Source organism: Lactuca sativa, chromosome 5 (genome assembly GCF_002870075.4).
Source record: "Lactuca sativa cultivar Salinas chromosome 5, Lsat_Salinas_v11, whole genome shotgun sequence".
Classification (NCBI taxonomy): domain Eukaryota; kingdom Viridiplantae; phylum Streptophyta; class Magnoliopsida; order Asterales; family Asteraceae; genus Lactuca; species Lactuca sativa.
In genome coordinates, this window is record NC_056627.2 from 319,423,864 (window position 1) to 319,440,757 (window position 16,894).

General features: G+C 32.0%; 1 protein-coding gene across 2 annotated transcripts; it reads right to left on the reverse strand.

Annotated features, from left to right (window-relative positions):
• Nucleotides 1-3,011: 3,011 nt before the first annotated feature.
• On the reverse strand, nt 3,012-8,691 carry LOC111890642 (putative nucleobase-ascorbate transporter 10). 2 transcript variants are annotated; one of them, XM_023886747.3, is made up of 16 exons: nt 8,502-8,691; nt 8,236-8,381; nt 5,716-6,520; nt 5,525-5,622; nt 5,241-5,417; nt 5,051-5,151; nt 4,894-4,969; nt 4,727-4,786; nt 4,439-4,620; nt 4,263-4,359; nt 4,071-4,157; nt 3,917-3,975; nt 3,730-3,821; nt 3,577-3,654; nt 3,335-3,492; nt 3,012-3,262 (listed from the first exon to the last, which is right to left on the reverse strand). In XM_023886747.3, the coding sequence occupies exons 3-16, from the start codon at nt 5,897-5,899 to the stop codon at nt 3,056-3,058; spliced, it is 1,656 nt and encodes a 551-aa protein (XP_023742515.3). In that variant the 5' UTR covers nt 5,900-6,520; nt 8,236-8,381; nt 8,502-8,691; the 3' UTR covers nt 3,012-3,055. The 2 variants fall into 2 exon arrangements, 1 of the variants encoding a protein (XP_023742515.3); XR_006183423.2 differs by lacking the exons at nt 3,012-3,262; nt 3,335-3,492; nt 3,577-3,654; ... (9 more) ...; nt 5,525-5,622; nt 5,716-6,520 and adding an exon at nt 7,878-8,126 and having other exon boundaries at nt 8,502-8,657.
• Nucleotides 8,692-16,894: the final 8,203 nt, after the last annotated feature.

A 16,894-nucleotide genomic window follows, 5' to 3' on the forward strand; every position in this document is an offset into this window, starting at 1 on the left:
TAATCGTGCACATCCTCCTGATTTATGATATTTGATTTTGGGACACGCTGATATGTGATTATTATCTTTGGAAACAATGTTTTGCAAACAATTGTAGCTTTTAGTTGGATTTTAAAAATGGAAATTTTATCTCGGTTTTTGGGAAGTTACATGATCGTTACTATAACTTGCATTTATGATTACATAGACAATTAGAGAGAACAAGTCATATGATTAAAATCAAAATCCTAAGCGTGTTTAAAAATCTAAACTTGTTCAACATTACTTCATCGTTTTTGTTGCACTTTGCAACATATGTTTCTTCTAAGTTACGTTGTAGACGAACTATGATATTGTCATTAAAATACACATCATCATTAAACTCATTCGGAAAAAAAAAAAGGAGGGCATGAACATATTCTTTTAATGTGAAATAGGTATAGAGACATTTTACAACTATGAATAGAAGCATGAGAGAAACAAACAGAATACAAATTGTTGCATTACAGGTTTCTGTTATTTGGAATCGCTTGGTAATATCGAACTTTGTTTTCCCGATAACTGAATAAGAGTCAAATGCATAACTGATAACCAGACCGACATACCTTATGCGGTACCAACCGTACCGATTCCGATCAGTTTTTTCGGTCCAAACACACATTATTAACACCAACAATCAACCAACAACATTATGAAAGAACAAAAAATTGTATCTTACATGACAAAATAATATACATGTGCACGTATTTCTTCAACAAACACCTTCAATTACCCAACTTTTTGTCTCACTCTTGAAACTATACCACCCTGTAAAGCCTTCATTTCCTCTTAAACCCCATTTTACGTTAATAATTACTTGCAAAAAGCCAAGGTTTCCAGCTCCATTGAGGTACGCAAAGTTGGTTTTTTAGCTTCTCAAGACATAACGTTGCTAAACGGGGGTAAAAATGTTTTTAACATGACACGTTTGATGTCACATCAGCTTGGTAACCGCTGAGAATGGTGAATTCTGCTAAACGACGGATGCATGCAACAAATCTTGAAAACTTCCAGGTTAGGTATAAAAATGATTTAGTGTAAAACTGTAATTTTTAAAAAAACTTATGGGTGTTTATGTAATTTTGTATTTATTTATTTATTTAACGGGAGTATGATTGAATTTGGGTTATTTTATTACATTAGAGTATATAATTAATCACTTGTGTTCTAAGATTGCTGGTTTCTCTGGAATAAATGTTTTGTTATGGAAGAAAATGGTGAACATATGTTGCTTCTGCTTCTGCTGCATGGAAGAAGAGCCTAAATCCATCTTACCAGCCCCATGATTCTTCCCCCTTTTCAAAATTTTGCATCTCTGGTTAGTTTTTCCTCCAATTCGGTTTGTATCATCAATTCCTCATTCAACGCCGATTATCTTGAATTAGGAAGGTCGAATAGAATTCATGAACTTTAGTTCGAATTCCGCTAACAAATCAAACAGATTTGAGTTGTTTCTCTTTCGAATTTTCAATCGCAGGTAAGGAGTCGCGGATTCGATTGTTTAGAGGAAAAGGGATCGATTTTTCCATTTCGGAATTTGAAATTCATCTCTTCGAAGAAATTGATTAGTGTATATAGGTTAGGGTTTTATCTATGGGGACTCGAACCATGGGATCGCATGGTGGTGGTGGTGGAAATGGTGGAACCCAACATCCTAAATCCGACGGATTGTCAAAACAAGGCCCTTTGTATAACCTAACATTGGATGAGGTTCAACAACAATTAGGGGATTTAGGGAAACCTTTGAGTAGTATGAATCTCGATGAGCTTCTCAAGAATGTTTGGAGTGCTGAAGCTGAATCTAATCAAGGTCCTGTACATCAACACACATCATCCATGCCAGATCTTAGCAAGAAAACTGTTGATGAGTTATGGCAAGATATCCAAAAGAAGAAGAATACTACTCATAGTAGCGTTAGTAATGATAACAATCTTGAAAGGAAAACTACACGAGAGAAACAACCAACCCTTGGTGAGATGACACTGGAGGATTTCTTGGCCAAAGCAGGGATTGTTGCAGAATCTTCTCACGAGAAGAAGAAGAAGAATCCAGTTTCTGTTGCAGGAGTTGAATCAATTCCATTGCCCCAACAAAATATCAATCCACAACAGGCACAATGGATGCAGCAGTATCAGATCCAGCCAATTCAACAGCAGCCACAACATGTGTTTATGCCAGGTCATCATCAAGTTCAACAGCCACTTCCTATGGAGACTGCTTATTCTGATACTCAGATGACAATGTCTCCATTGATGGGTACTCTTTCTGATACACAAATTCCTGGCAAGAAAAGAGTTGCATCTGGAGATGTGATGGAGAAGACTGTGGAAAGAAGGCAAAAAAGAATGATCAAGAACAGGGAATCTGCTGCACGTTCACGAGCAAGAAAACAGGTATGCTTTCCAAATTTATATTTATTTTTAATCCTAAAAATACTATCATGTTATAAGAAAGTTCTATAAACTTAAATAGGCTTATACCCATGAACTGGAGAACAAAGTTTCACGTTTGGAAGAGGAAAATGAAAGACTCAGAAGAGAGCAGGTATCTCTTTTTTTTTAGAAAAGAAAACTAGAATTTAATCAAAATCATGAATATGTGCGAATTTTTTTTTTGTTGATTATTTTATTATCTGTTTGCAGGAGGCAGAGAACGTTTTGCCATGTGTACCTCCTCCTGAACCAAAGTATCAACTCAGAAGAACAACCTCAGCTTCTTTTTAACACTCTTCATGTCAAACATTATATGTACAAACAAACAAACCTTCATGTCTTTCTCCTATTGGGACTACTTCAGATTTCATGTTTCATGTTTGCTAGTCTTAGTTTTTAGTTTTCTTTTTCATCAAAGTATCATATTTATATGTCATGGATATGTAACTTCAACAAGACTTTTGGGCGTATCTAGTAGTGTTGAGTTATATAAATTTTTTTTGAAAGAAAATTGGACAATGAAGAAATTGAATTTGATTCATATTGTGGGAAAGGAAAAAAAGGTCATATTACAAAAATTCATCAAACATTAGAAACATATGAATTATAAGGCTGGGAATAACTTGTTAAGTTTCCATGGAAGCTTATAAAACTCATCACTTCGAACATCTTTTCCATACACTGTAAACTTCTCCCACCAATCTTTCCCATTCTCGTTTTTCCCATGAGTAATCGTGCAGTCCAATATCATTGCAATCATCACTGCAACACTTGCATGTGACATCAACACCACCGATACCATGTTATCAAACTGCAAACCAAATTAACTGATACTGATATCAATTGGCCTATGTAAATGTAAAAGATATGAAGTCAAACATACCCATCTTGCATGAGTGTGCATGGGGCCATGATTGGAGACCCAATGTTCTCGAAAGAACTGTGGAAGTGAAAGTCCAAGGGAGAAAGAAAGGCCTAATATGATTTTGGTCCTGAAACTGTTGAGATTACAGAACTGCAAGTGGCCTAGACCTACAGAAGCTGCATTCAAATTTAACAATAACTTGTATTAATTAATTGGATATGAAAATGTATAGTAGTGATGAATTAGGAAGTGGGACATACATACACAACCAAACAAGATGCAGTATAAAGCTGCAAAGATTGGTAAAGGTATTGAAGCAAAAAAAGCTCCAAACTTTCCTGTTGAATGGAAAACAACTATCAGTTAATTAGTCTGAAAGCAAATTTTGATGAAAGGAAAGAAGGTGGGGATACCAAAGACTGAGAAGAAGATCATGAAAGCAGCTGATATTTGAATCACACGTCGACTCCCAACTCTAGTTAAAGCCAATGCACCAGAATTTTCACTACAAATCATGGGATTTTGTGCTTCATAAAAGGAAAAAATGGCTAAATACTGTTAATATGGAAGTTCACAAGATCATTAAGTTGTTGTCATTACATGGATGCAGCAAATCCAGTAACATTTCCACACATGCCACCGATGAAAGTCCCTACTCCCTAACAACAACAAAAAATTGTGTTATTTTTATTATTTAAGTATTATTTTAGTTTTATTTTAATCTCAATTAAATTTGTAATGCGTATATATATACCAGCCAGCCAATACCACGGCTCAAAACAGAAGGTGGCACAGGAGTGGCGCTTCCATATCTTGCTGATGCACTAAACGAGCCTGTTGACTACACATGAAGAAAAAGATTAATTTTTCCAATGCATGCATTTAGGAAATTAAAAAAATAATAAATTAAAGACATAGGCAGAGGAGATCTAGAATTTAATTAAACCTCAATGGAAGAGACGAAAGAAGCAACTATCATGGTGATAACTTCACCAACATCAAAAGTAGGAGTACCCCATTGAAATGGATAAGGAACATAGATCCTGTGTAGTTTTACTAGTTAGTCATTTATAACAATAACATCACTAAGAAATACAACGCAAGTTTTGAATAAAAGTATACCAAGGAGCTCCATGTATGAGTCCAGAATGATCCGTTCGACAAGTGTTTAAAGTGTCTGTAGATTTGTTGTATGCACCACTCCATGTCAAAATTCCAGCACATGTCCATGCAATCGACACAGAAAACAACACTACAAAACGATCACATATTGGCTTCTTGGAGGTCATATATGGAGGAAGATACTACAAAAAGTCAATAATATGATCATGCATATATACAAAGTTAGTTTGACTTTCTTTATATTAATAACTAAATATTATCACTGATTTCTCCAGAACTAGAACTTGCCTGTGAGATGAGGACTATCAACACCAACTCCCCAAGCCCGATTTCTATGCATTTTCCCAACTAAAACAAGAAAAAGTAAAATTATAATAATAATAATAATAATAAAGTTATTTTCTTTCTTTCATCCCAATTATTATCTTTTTGAGAACTAGAAATGGATCTTATACCATGGGAAAAGCAAGGTGGTATAGGCCAAGTCCAGTGAAAGTAACAAGAGGAACAACCGAAAGAGGGCTAAGATACCTATACATACATAACACATATATAGTTAATATAAACAAACATACAATAAGTAAATTGAGTAATTAACATCAAACACTTTACTTTACAACGTTTCTCCACAAACCAAGGAATCCAAGAATCATCTGGAAAGCTGAGGCGATGACAAGAGCACCTTGTATTCCTCTCATCGTCTGTGCAAATCTCTTTTTCCAACACACCAAATAAACTAAACCATTAGAATTGAAGAAGAAGAAGAAAAAAAACAGTCAATATGTTTGATAAGATGATGTACCTGATGAGGTTCTTGATACATACGATATCTTTTAGCATGAATTATGGAGATTACAGGGACTAAAAACGCATGTGATCCACCAACAACAGATGGCAATCGAGTTCCAAACATGGTTTGCGTTAATGTGTTGAATCCTGAAAGAAAAAGCAGCGTTTGAATCACCCTGGCTTTCTCAGCCTGGATCGATTCATTCAACAAGATTCAAACTTGTAATTTCTTCATTGAATGTAATGTTTCATAATTGATAATCAGATATAAATGGATACTTGTAACTAATTACTTACATTGTCACCACCCATTTGAGAAACTGTCATGGTTGATATCAACACAGTCGTACCCAAAGACAAAACGTAATGTTGGAACCCCAATAACACTGCTTCCTCTACATTTGCAAAAGATATATACAAGAATTATCAGCTATCTTTTTTGAATGTCTAGAATTCTACAGATTTACAAGAAGAGAATGATTACTGACTCCATGGAGGTGGACTATTAACACAATATTGAACACCAGAAAGTTGCTCCATTACTGGGTGTGGTTGCAACTCTTGCATAGGTGCATTTTGATTATGTCTGGATTCTCCTTGGCCTTGATTTTGTCTTGATTCTCCCTGGCCTTGATTATGTCTGGATTCTCCCTGGCCTTGATTATTAGACATTGTTGTGGCTTAAACAAAGAGACGATGTTTTTGTGTATATAATTGGCTCAAAATGAAGAAGAAATACTCTTGAATTGTTGTGTGTAATTAACTTGAAATTAATGATGAACCAAATTTGTATCAATTTGACCGTTACTGATTCATTAGTAATAAATTCTGAGATATGGAATTGATTGAAATCATTAGAAATTCAGTTACTTTACTGTATATGTTTAGAGGTGATGATTCAAATTTGAACTTCTATCACTTTATAAAATCCAGCAACATCCCATCAACCAATTAATATCAAGTTTATAACTTGCATTTAACATTCTTTATGACATGACAAATAAAATTGGGGTAATTCTAAATGCACGAATTCACTTCCAAATACACACGAATGAATTGATTGTGATATACGACAGTTACTGCTATATATTAAAGGAAAAGATGATTAAAAGTAGAATGACATAACAAGACATAAACAAATGAAAAAAACGTTGCTGCTTTTTGCATTTAGCCCAAAGATCTCCGTGTTTCTTTAATGTTTGTTTGAAAAGCATGTGGCAGTTGAAACTTCAGCATCCCTAGTTTCAGACCACTCTGAAGTAGAAGCTTCGATATGGAAGCTATTGCTGCAACCTACAAGGAAAATGAAAATTAAGCCATATCATGCACACAACAATTATCCAAACATCAAGTAAACCAGAAACAGAAAATGTAATTCACTGTACTACATTTTTGGTCTGAGTCGCTAAGTTGCTCAATTACAAGGTCAACCTTTTCATTTTCTTCACTGCTTTTTCAGCCAAATTCTAACTTTTTACCAAACATTAAAATCTCATAAGAAAAAACAAAGAGATTGTATTTCTCTGGAAATTCAAAAGCTGGATAAGCGTAGATCTGATTCATTTATGTTGTTAACTTATTCAAAAATCTCTTTCATAACACTGCAAATGTAAACTGACAAACCATGTCAATTAAATACACTCTAAAAATATAAAAAAAAAAATATTCCACTTACGCTACAAAATCATTATTGACAAATCAAAAAATATGTTATCATCAATTAAAAATAAAAGTCAGCAATGAACCTTATTACCAAATTAAAATACCAGTCAATAAAGTTCAATTCAAATTCTGCCCAAAATGGCATCAATAGAAGGTCCATTTCCTAGATATGTACCTTTTCTGAAATTTTTGTTAGGATTCCATGTTCTTTATCGAATTTGGTGATGGGAATGTTTGTTATAAGCTTTAGGCTGAGTTTTATTATAAAAAATATATATGTTTCTTACTTGCTATTAGTGTGGTGGATCATCTGTAATTTTAAAAAGTTTCTAGAAAAATCAAAAGATTAAAAGTAATTTTCATTCAATTTTTCCCAATAAGCATTGGTGGAGCTTATATATGGCCGGGGGGGGGGGGGGGGGGGGGGGGGGGGGGGGGCACTATTTTTTTTTAATAATTAGTCCATAAGTATTAACATAGTTACATATTATGCCCAAAAACAATAAAGTTTGTCAGTTTTAGGGCTGCACTAATGAAAATTAACTTCAGTTCCACTGATCTTTTTAATCCGATCAAATTCAGTAATAATTGAAGTTCAATTTAACTAATAAAGAATTCAATCATGCGTTATTTTTAGAGTGCTAAATGGATGAATTTGCAAATCCACGATGAAGATGATGTTTAATGACCATCAAATGTTATTCTTAGGTTTGTATTCTACATCAATAACATAACAAAAAATGTGACCCTAAAAATCAAAATCGCTTTCAGATTTCTGAAGTAACCAATCTAGCAATTTTTCTGGAGTCATTGTTAGGTTTCCTTTTCCAATTATCACCCCAAGTGCAAGTCCATCAAAAAAGAAGAACTTTGTAGAAAATATTCTATCTTCAATCCTAGTTATCTCCAAATCCAAACAAATCCATGGAAGACGTATTGGAAATTTTTTGGAGCGCTGCCATTTTTGAAACGCAAATCATTAACAGAAAGAAAATGGAATACATTTCTAATCTACCTTTATATCTTCCAATTTTAACACAATTTTGATCAGAGATTGAAGAACCAACGTTTTGTAAAGAATCAATCATCGGGGAGTCCAAACTCAGTGTTTAAAATTAAAAACGAAAAGGAGATGTGATGAAACAAAAATGAAAAATGAGGCGCAGAGAAAAATGAGGCGATGTGATTTGTGACTCGAGGTTAATGGCCGTTCGGAAGTTACGTTGCGTGGCGTCATCTGTAAATGTAATTTTGGCGAGAGAAAAAACATCACAAACCCATCAAAGCTAGGGTTTCAAAAGAAACGTAAATGAAAATTACAGAATAAGAAGAGCATGAAATCTTACTTGACCATCAATTCCTTCATTGATTTCAATAAATCAATTAAAATCTACCAATTGTTCAAAAAACCCTTTAGACCACCAATACCACGGGAAATTCTTCATCTTCCCCGGCTTGAACTTGCCCCACTTGGAGTATCTCCATTAAGACCCTGCCAAAATAAATAAATAAATAAATAAATAAATAAAACATTAACGATAATGCGTACGACAAACTGAAAAGCAATCGAGACAGAGTGATCTTCAATGGAGAGAGGGTGTTATGTATATACCCTTTATCCTCAAGAAGCGAGGTTGAGTCGATTCAATGCATCATTTTTTGGAAGCCTTGGAAAATTATTTGTTGGCTCACCAGAATCCCTTTGTCGCCGATTTGATAGGCGTCGTTCTGACGTGTTGTCACCAGAATATTGTTGGAGGAGATGGGGAATCAGTAGATCAATTTGTAGAACGTAGGGGTTTTCTTTTTTTTTTTTTTTTTTTTTTTTTTTTTTTTTTTTTTTAATCAAAAGATGTTTGGCAAAATTTGTTTTAAAAGTTATTTATGAAGTTTTATACAGGGAAATTGAATTTTTTGAAAAAGTTAGGAAATCCTGACTTTTTGTAACTTTTCCAAAAATGACTTTTGGGCTTTTAAAAGCTAAGCCAAACAGTAAACTTTGAAGGAGAAGCGAAGAAAGATTAAGTCGACGTAATGATAAATTGCGTAGATCGACAGGTTGGTCAGGCAGTCGTGTTGGAACCGTGTGATTTTGATTTTAGAGGCAAAAAAAAAGGTTTTTATAAAGTGGTCGTGTCGATTCATTGCATCGTTTTCAGGAAGCGTTGGATAAGATGCATCGATCCACATAAAATCATTTGTTCTTCAATATAACGACGTGTACTCCTCTTGAAAACCATCGCACGCGCCCTACGCGCTACCACAAAATTAAGGTTTTTATATATAGTAATGATGATATATATATATATATATATATATATATATATATATATATATATATATATATATATATATATATATATATATATATATATATATATATATATATATATGTTCTGTTGACATTAAAAATAAAATATAGATCTTTAGATTCAACCTTTGCTATGTATTTCACATCTACCGCTCTAACCTTCCGACGTAACGGCGTGACAGGCCTAGTATAATCATAAATAATTATACAACGCCACCCATTCCTTTCTCCTCCACCACCATAACCGCCACCGCCACCACCACTACCACCACCCATGACACTAGCCGACCCCACCACTGTCACCTTCGTTACTTATACCACAGCCACCTCTGTCACAACCATCTTTTCTGTCACCGACTGTCATAATCATTTATGATTACTCAATCTGTGAACAGACATATATGTATAATCATTTATGATTAGGCATATACATATAAACATGTATAATCTTATATGATTATACCTTTATACTATACAATCATTTATGATTAGGCATATCCCATTGCTCCCGATATGTTGGAGCATTAGAGCGATAAAATGAGAAATATGTGACTGGTATTCAAATTCATGCAATTAATGGTCACTAACTACACAGAATAAGAAGTTAAAGCAATCTAATATCAAATCAAGCAAGTAAGTCTCACGTCGTGAGTTCACTAGATATCTGTGCTCGACAAGGATTCCTGATCCGCGATGTTTATCTTATGGAATGTCCCAACTCACGTCGTAAGCCTTTAATACTCACGTCGTGAGAGCGTGTTTTTGCTGGATTTTTATTTTTTCAAGTCTTCATCCTCCAAAGTTCCATTCTTTGACGCTTTTAGTCCATTTTCTTCAAAATGTCTTCTATTTGTGAAACATCCCAAAAATATGACCCAAAAATTTCGTTTTCAATTCATTATTAAAATCATAAACCATCAAAAGTCATAAGTGCCTTAGACTCGTTTCTACTGAAGGGAAACTCACCTCGTATAACTGACTGTTGATACTCGAGTGAGGAAATCCTTGTATGAAACTCAAATAGAAACCAAGGTATTAGCTTTATACCTTTAACTAGTCTAAGATGACCCAAGAACTCTAGATCTTCTGCCCTCCTTTGATGTCTTCACTCTTTGCCTTCCTTCTCCTAGCTTCAAACCACACAAATACAAGGAAGAATGGCTCAAGAATGCATAAGATTGATTAGGGTTTCGAGAGTAGGGTTGAGAGGTGATAAAACTGGAAGGGAGGCTAAATATGATGCTTAAATAGGGTGTAAGACCCCGAAAATAGGGTTTCCCTATGGCAGACCTACTAGTTGAGTTTATGCTTGGACTCGCCGAGTTGACTCTTTAAATCTCGCGTCCTTTTTGCCATCTACTCGATGAGTTAGGGCTACCAACTAATCGAGTAGCTCAACTAGAACTATAATAATTTAAATAATTGCATACCAGGAACGAGGCGTTACAATTTGGCTGCAAAATACAATTTAACCTTATAAGTATCATTAGTCCATGCAAATAACCAAAATATTAAATAAAATGTACTTAAATATTGCCTAAAAACATGTATAAATATGACAATATCACTACCCCTGCTACCACCAGTGCCACCGTTATCCTTGCCACCACCTTCATTATCGTTGTCACTACCACCGCCACCACATCCGTCACCTTGTCCACAACCATTGCCACCACTACCACCCCCTGCTATGATTAAGAAAGGTAATTTTGGTATTTCTTAGAAACCAGGTAAGTTTTATTTAATTAAACGGTGGGTAGATGGTAATTCAGTAAAATTACTTAAGTTTTTTCTGGAACATCCTATGGCCATACGAGAAAATAGGTAGAGATAGTTTTAAAAAGATAACGATTGAAACATTTTCCTTTGTTTTCGCTTAATTTTTATATTTTTATATTTATAATGTCACGATATGAACACGAATTCAAATTTTCTCTTTCATAGTGTCTATTATTTTGGACGCAATTACGAGACTTTTTTTACTTTAAAAATCTTATACTAATAAAAGAGTAGTTCTTTTGACAAGTGTCACAATATTAGACCTCCTAATTAATATGATGCCACTTGTCATTCTATTAATTCTCTATTTTAAATTGATTAAACCTCCTAATTAATGTGATTCTATTTGTTTAATATATACTAGGTGTGAGACCCATGTATTACATGGGTTTAATTAAAAAAATAAATATAAAATTTTAACAATTTGAAAATTTTGAATTTATAAGAAAAATGAGTAAATTTGAATTATTAAAATTAATGAGACTTTAATGTATTGAATACATTACATATATAAACTTTTTCTAATAAATACTTTATATATATTAGATTACACATTAAATGTGGAATTTTAATTTAATAAAATGAAAAATACAATAAAATGATAAGTGGAAAATAAAAAATTTAAAAATTCTAGAAAATGTCATGTGTCCAAATGAATGAGAAGAGGACATGTGGCAAAAAAACCTTCATTTATTATAGTAGATGGAAAACTGGTTTATAACCCGTGGAAACCACGGTTACAAAATTAATTAAATATTCATAGTAAAAAATTCAAAATTATTAATCAATTATTTTATATAAAATTTTAAATACATTATTAATTAAGAGATTCTTTTATTAGTTATGTAAAATTATAATTATCGATTCAAATAAATATGTGGAATTAATTTATCATATATATTAGACTCTTTTTATTTGTGAACTAATGAAAACAATAATATAAAATTTAAAATTTAAAATAAAGAATAAATAGATTGACAAATAACATCACATTAATTAGGAGGTTTAATGAATTTAAAATAGAAAATTAATAGAATGACAAGTGGTATCATATTAATTAGGAGTTCTAATATTATAACACTTGGCAAAAAGACTACTCTTTTATTAGTATAGAGATTAACTCCACATATTTATTTGAATCAATGATTATAATTTTACATAATTAATAAAAATATCTTTTAATTAATAACTTATTTAAAATTTTATATAAAATAAATTATTAATAATTTTGAATTTTTTACAAGTTTAATAATTTTGTAACCGTGGTTCCCACGGGTTATAAACTAGTATTATTTATAAAAGGTTGTTAAAAATATATATTTTTAATATATTATTATAAATAAATAACTTTAGCGATAAGGTTTGAAAGTAAAAGAATTAAAAAGTTGAAGGTTTAATATATATTATATACATATATTGAAAGTCAATACGTCTGTGAACACAATATTTGTACAGTTTCATACTTTCACCACTTTATTTTATACATAATGACTATATCGTCCCGTGAAGTTTTGACCATCTTATTTTGTAACCCACAAACCCACCGCCATCACTTTGCAAATTCTTCCACCCCTTTCTTCTTCATTTCCACGACTTTCTTTCTTCATCCAAGAATTTAGGAATTCAATTTGTCTCGGTAGGAACCGCCAACGCAATATTGCCGCTACCAAATACCCACCAACAAACGACTGTACTGTGTTGCTGTGGAGAATTTGGTATATTTATTATGATTTTCCGTTCAATTTCTGTTCAACACCTCTTTAATTTCTGTTCTTTCTGATCCTCCCGACAACTTCTCATCCAATAATTTAGGAATTCGATTTCTCTCAAGAACTACCGCCTGCATTGTATTGCCACCACCAATCAATTTCTCTCAACAGGAGCCGCTAACGCAATATTGCCGCCACCAAATACCCAACAAAAAACGCCTGTACTGTGTTGCTGTGAAGAATTTGGTATGTTTTATTATGATTTTGTGTTCAATTTCTATTCAATTTATGTTCACTTTCTTTTCTTTCTGATCCTCCCGACAACTTCTCATCCAATAATTTAGGAATTCGATTTCTCTCAACAACAACCGCCTGCGTTGTATTGCCACCACCAAACGCCCGCCAACAACCGGTTGTACTGTGTAGCAGTGAAAATTTTCGGTATGTTGTATCTTCTTTCAATTTCATTATGATTTTAGGGTTCGATTCCTCTCCTCTCTGATCTTTTGTGTTCTTTGAGCGATGTCTCCGACTTTGTGGGTTTGAGACTTCCGACAATTTCCTGTCCAAGAAATCAGGATTTTGAATTTATGTCATCAACCACGTCTGCTCTAAATTGCCGCCACCAATCGTCTGTGGTCTGTTGTATGAAATTTTGGTATGTCATATATTGTCTCTAATTGATTTTGATTTTTTGCTTGATTACTCTTGGTTCTATTGTTTTTAGTGCAATGCCTCCCATTCTTATTTTAGGAAAAAGAAATGGAACTTAATTTTATTTTAGTCGTGTATACTTTAAGTCATTTAAAAGAAAAAAATCAAACCTGCATCTTTAGTTTTTGACAAGCTAAAAAACTATTTATCTGTAATTGTTTGTGCTTCTGATAGAAAGTAATCAATAGCAATGACCCATGCATTTTTAATGTTCTTAAATAAGAGAATTCATTAAGCTTCTCTTCAAGTGTACATTATTATTAACATTTCAGTCTTGGTAAAAACTGATAACAACTTTGGGCTTCCTTCGAGGGCAAAATTGTCAAAAAAAATATTGATGACTTGAAGCCTAAAGTTTTTACTTCAGAAGTAGCTAAAAGACTTATATTTTTGTTGTTAAATGCTATCTTAGGTTGTTTCTATGGTAAAAATGATGACATTCAAATGCTTTTTTAGTTAAATAGATAAACTAAGTAATTGTATTTTAACACTTGTTTCTTGATATTCCTAAAAGTATACATTAAGCACCAGGTAAAACATTTGAAACAAAACATGGGTTAAGTTTCCATCTTTTTTAAGTTTGTTTTGAGGTCATGAATATCATGGTCTCATCTTGGAATATATATATATATATATATATATATATATTGGTTCAAAATATTTACTGTTAATAGTGATCTGTTGTTATTGCACTACATATACTCCAAATATTTAAAAAAAAATCAATCTAAGGCACGACTACATATATTCCAAGATGACATCATGATATTCAAAGCATAAGTTTTATAAAAAATTTGAAATCGTTTTTTAACATATGAAAAAAAAAACTTCCAGTGAAATAATAAGAACCACAAAAAGTTTATATGTTTAACTAAAAAAGCATTGTTTTTTTTCATATGTTAAAAAGGATTTCAAATTTTTTATAAATGTTATGCTTTGAATATCATGATCTCATGATAACATTAAAGAACAAAAATATAAGTCTTTTAGCTACTTCTAAAACAAAAACTTTAGGCTTCAAGTTAACAATATTTTTTGACCGTTTGTCCTGAAAGGAAGCCCAAAGTTCTTATCAGTTTTTACTAAGACTGAAATGTTAATAACATGAAATCAATAGTTATCACACAATCAAAAACTTCTATTATTTGCGAAAAACTAATTGTATGTTGAAAAAAACATAGAAAAAAGAGGGAAAATTAAGCAAATTATTAACCTGGGACATATAAGTCATACATTTTTTTTTACCATTTTGCCCTCAAAGAAAACTCAAAGTACTTATCAGTTTTTACTAAGACTGAGATGTTAATATAGTCCCTGATAACTAATAAGGAATAATGATTTTTGGATAGACCTAAAAACTAATGTGAAAACACATAAGTGGTAAACTACTATTACAGTGATGGTCATTGTGGCATAAACTTTTAAAAAACTTATCCTTATATTAATAGTTTGTTACAATAATGGTTTTTGTGGCATAATTTTAAAAAGAAATGGTCCTTATATCAATAGTTTGTTACAGTAATGGTCCTTGTGGCAAGAATCAGTTACAAAAATTGTCCTTATGGCAAGAATCTGCTATAAAAACGGTCCATGTATCAAAATCTGTTACAAATACATCCCAGGTTAATAATTTGCTTAATTTTCCCTCTTTTTTCTATGTTTTTTTCAACATACAACTAGTTTTTTCGCAAATAATAGAAGTCTTTATATGTGTGATAACTATTGATTTCATGTTATTAACATTTCAGTCTTAATAAAAACTGATAAGAATTTTGGGCTTCCTTTCAAGACAAAATGGTCAAAAAATATCGATAACTTGAAGCCTAAAGTTTTAGTTTTAGAAGTAGCTAAAAGATTTATAAATTTTTGTTTAATGCTATCTTGAGATCATGATATTCAAAGCATAAATTTTATAAAAATATTTGAAATCGTTTTTAACATATGAAAAAAAACAACTCATTCCAGTGAAATTATAACAACCACAAAAAAGTTTATCTGTTTAACTAAAAAAGCATTTCATTGTCATCATTTTTAATACAGAAACGACCTAAGATAGCATTAAACAACAAAAATCTAAAATTGTTACCTACTTCTAAAACAAATACTTTAGGCATCAAGTCATCGATATTTTTGACCATTTTGCCCTCAAAGAAAACTCAAAGTACTTATAAGGAATAATGATTTTTTGAAAAACCTAAAAACCAATGTGATGTTAAAATAGAAAACTCAAAGTACTTATCAGTTTTTGACCATTATCTTTTTAAATACTAATTTGTGAATATTCACTAAAAACTATGTCACCTTAGGATGAACATATACAAAACAATTATTGTAATCTTTTATTGTATCTATAAATTTGTTTGATATCAAATAATATTTAGTTTTCAATTTGTTGTTTTTATTGTGTTTATTACTCATGAACTTTATTATCCTATTTTACTTTGTAATTACATCGTACCCTTTCACTATAATAAATTTGTTACAAATTGGCACTTGTGGCAACAAGTCGTTACAAAAATGGTTCCCTTCTCACTTATCTGTTACAAAAAAAGTCTCATGCCTTTCTCCTTAAAACTCCTATAGATGATAGCTCAAACATATCATCACTTGTCAAGACGTCCATCTGTTCAACTTTTATTTTAAATGTAGTTGACATGGTATCGTGACTTTGATCTTCGTGCCAACAAAAATAAGGATTTATCCTTCATATAACCCTTTTGACACGAACTTTGCATTCTCTTGCACAAAAGGTTGTTCTTCTCTATAATTTCTGAAATGAGAACACTTACAGATCTCCTCAACCCTCATGTGCATAAGTTGCATCATAAATATAAAACATTATCTTATGTAAAGTTAACAAAATTATCAAATACACTACTAATATAACCATTCTAGTCAATGGAAACAATTATCATATATTTAATAACAGTTATAATTGAAGCTTTTACCATTTACGAAACATGCAAAAAAAACAACTATCATGACCCGTGGTTACACACAGGTTCAAACACTAGTTATTATTATAAGTTGTGGGGTGTTGAATAAAAATAATTGATAAATGCCCATAGATTGAAGATGAGGTGATGTGATAGCACAAAATTCCATGCAACACACGAATCCATTCGTGTATTTAGGAGTACCCTAAAATTGAGCAGTTATTGACATGAAGAAAAGATAATGACTATTTGTCTGATAGGGTTAATGATCAATGAGTGACACAATTGTGCTTCCTATTGAAATTTGTGCAACATAATTAGTACAAGAACCTATCAATGTAGAACAAGGATTTTACATGAAGGAGATTGACGTTGGATGTATTTTATATCTGGAAAATATAATAAAGCTTTTAAGGCTGTGATTTTTTTTCTTTTTTATTAAGTACAAAATAGATTAATTATCTTATGGATCAATGATGCAAATAGTTGTATGATAAAAGACTCTTTTTAAACTGAATGTATCGAGTGAAAAATAGTAAATGATCATAATACCTTA

Coding starts and splice junctions, on each gene's coding strand:
- LOC111890642 (XM_023886747.3), bottom strand. CDS start 5,899: ATGTCTAATAATCAAGGCCAGGGAGAATCCAGACATAATCAAGGCCAG. Junction 4,360..4,438: donor CTCATACATGGAGCTCCTTG/GTATACTTTTAT, acceptor AAAACTACACAG/GATCTATGTTCCTTATCCAT. Junction 4,158..4,262: donor CTTTCGTCTCTTCCATTGAG/GTTTAATTAAAT, acceptor CTTCATGTGTAG/TCAACAGGCTCGTTTAGTGC.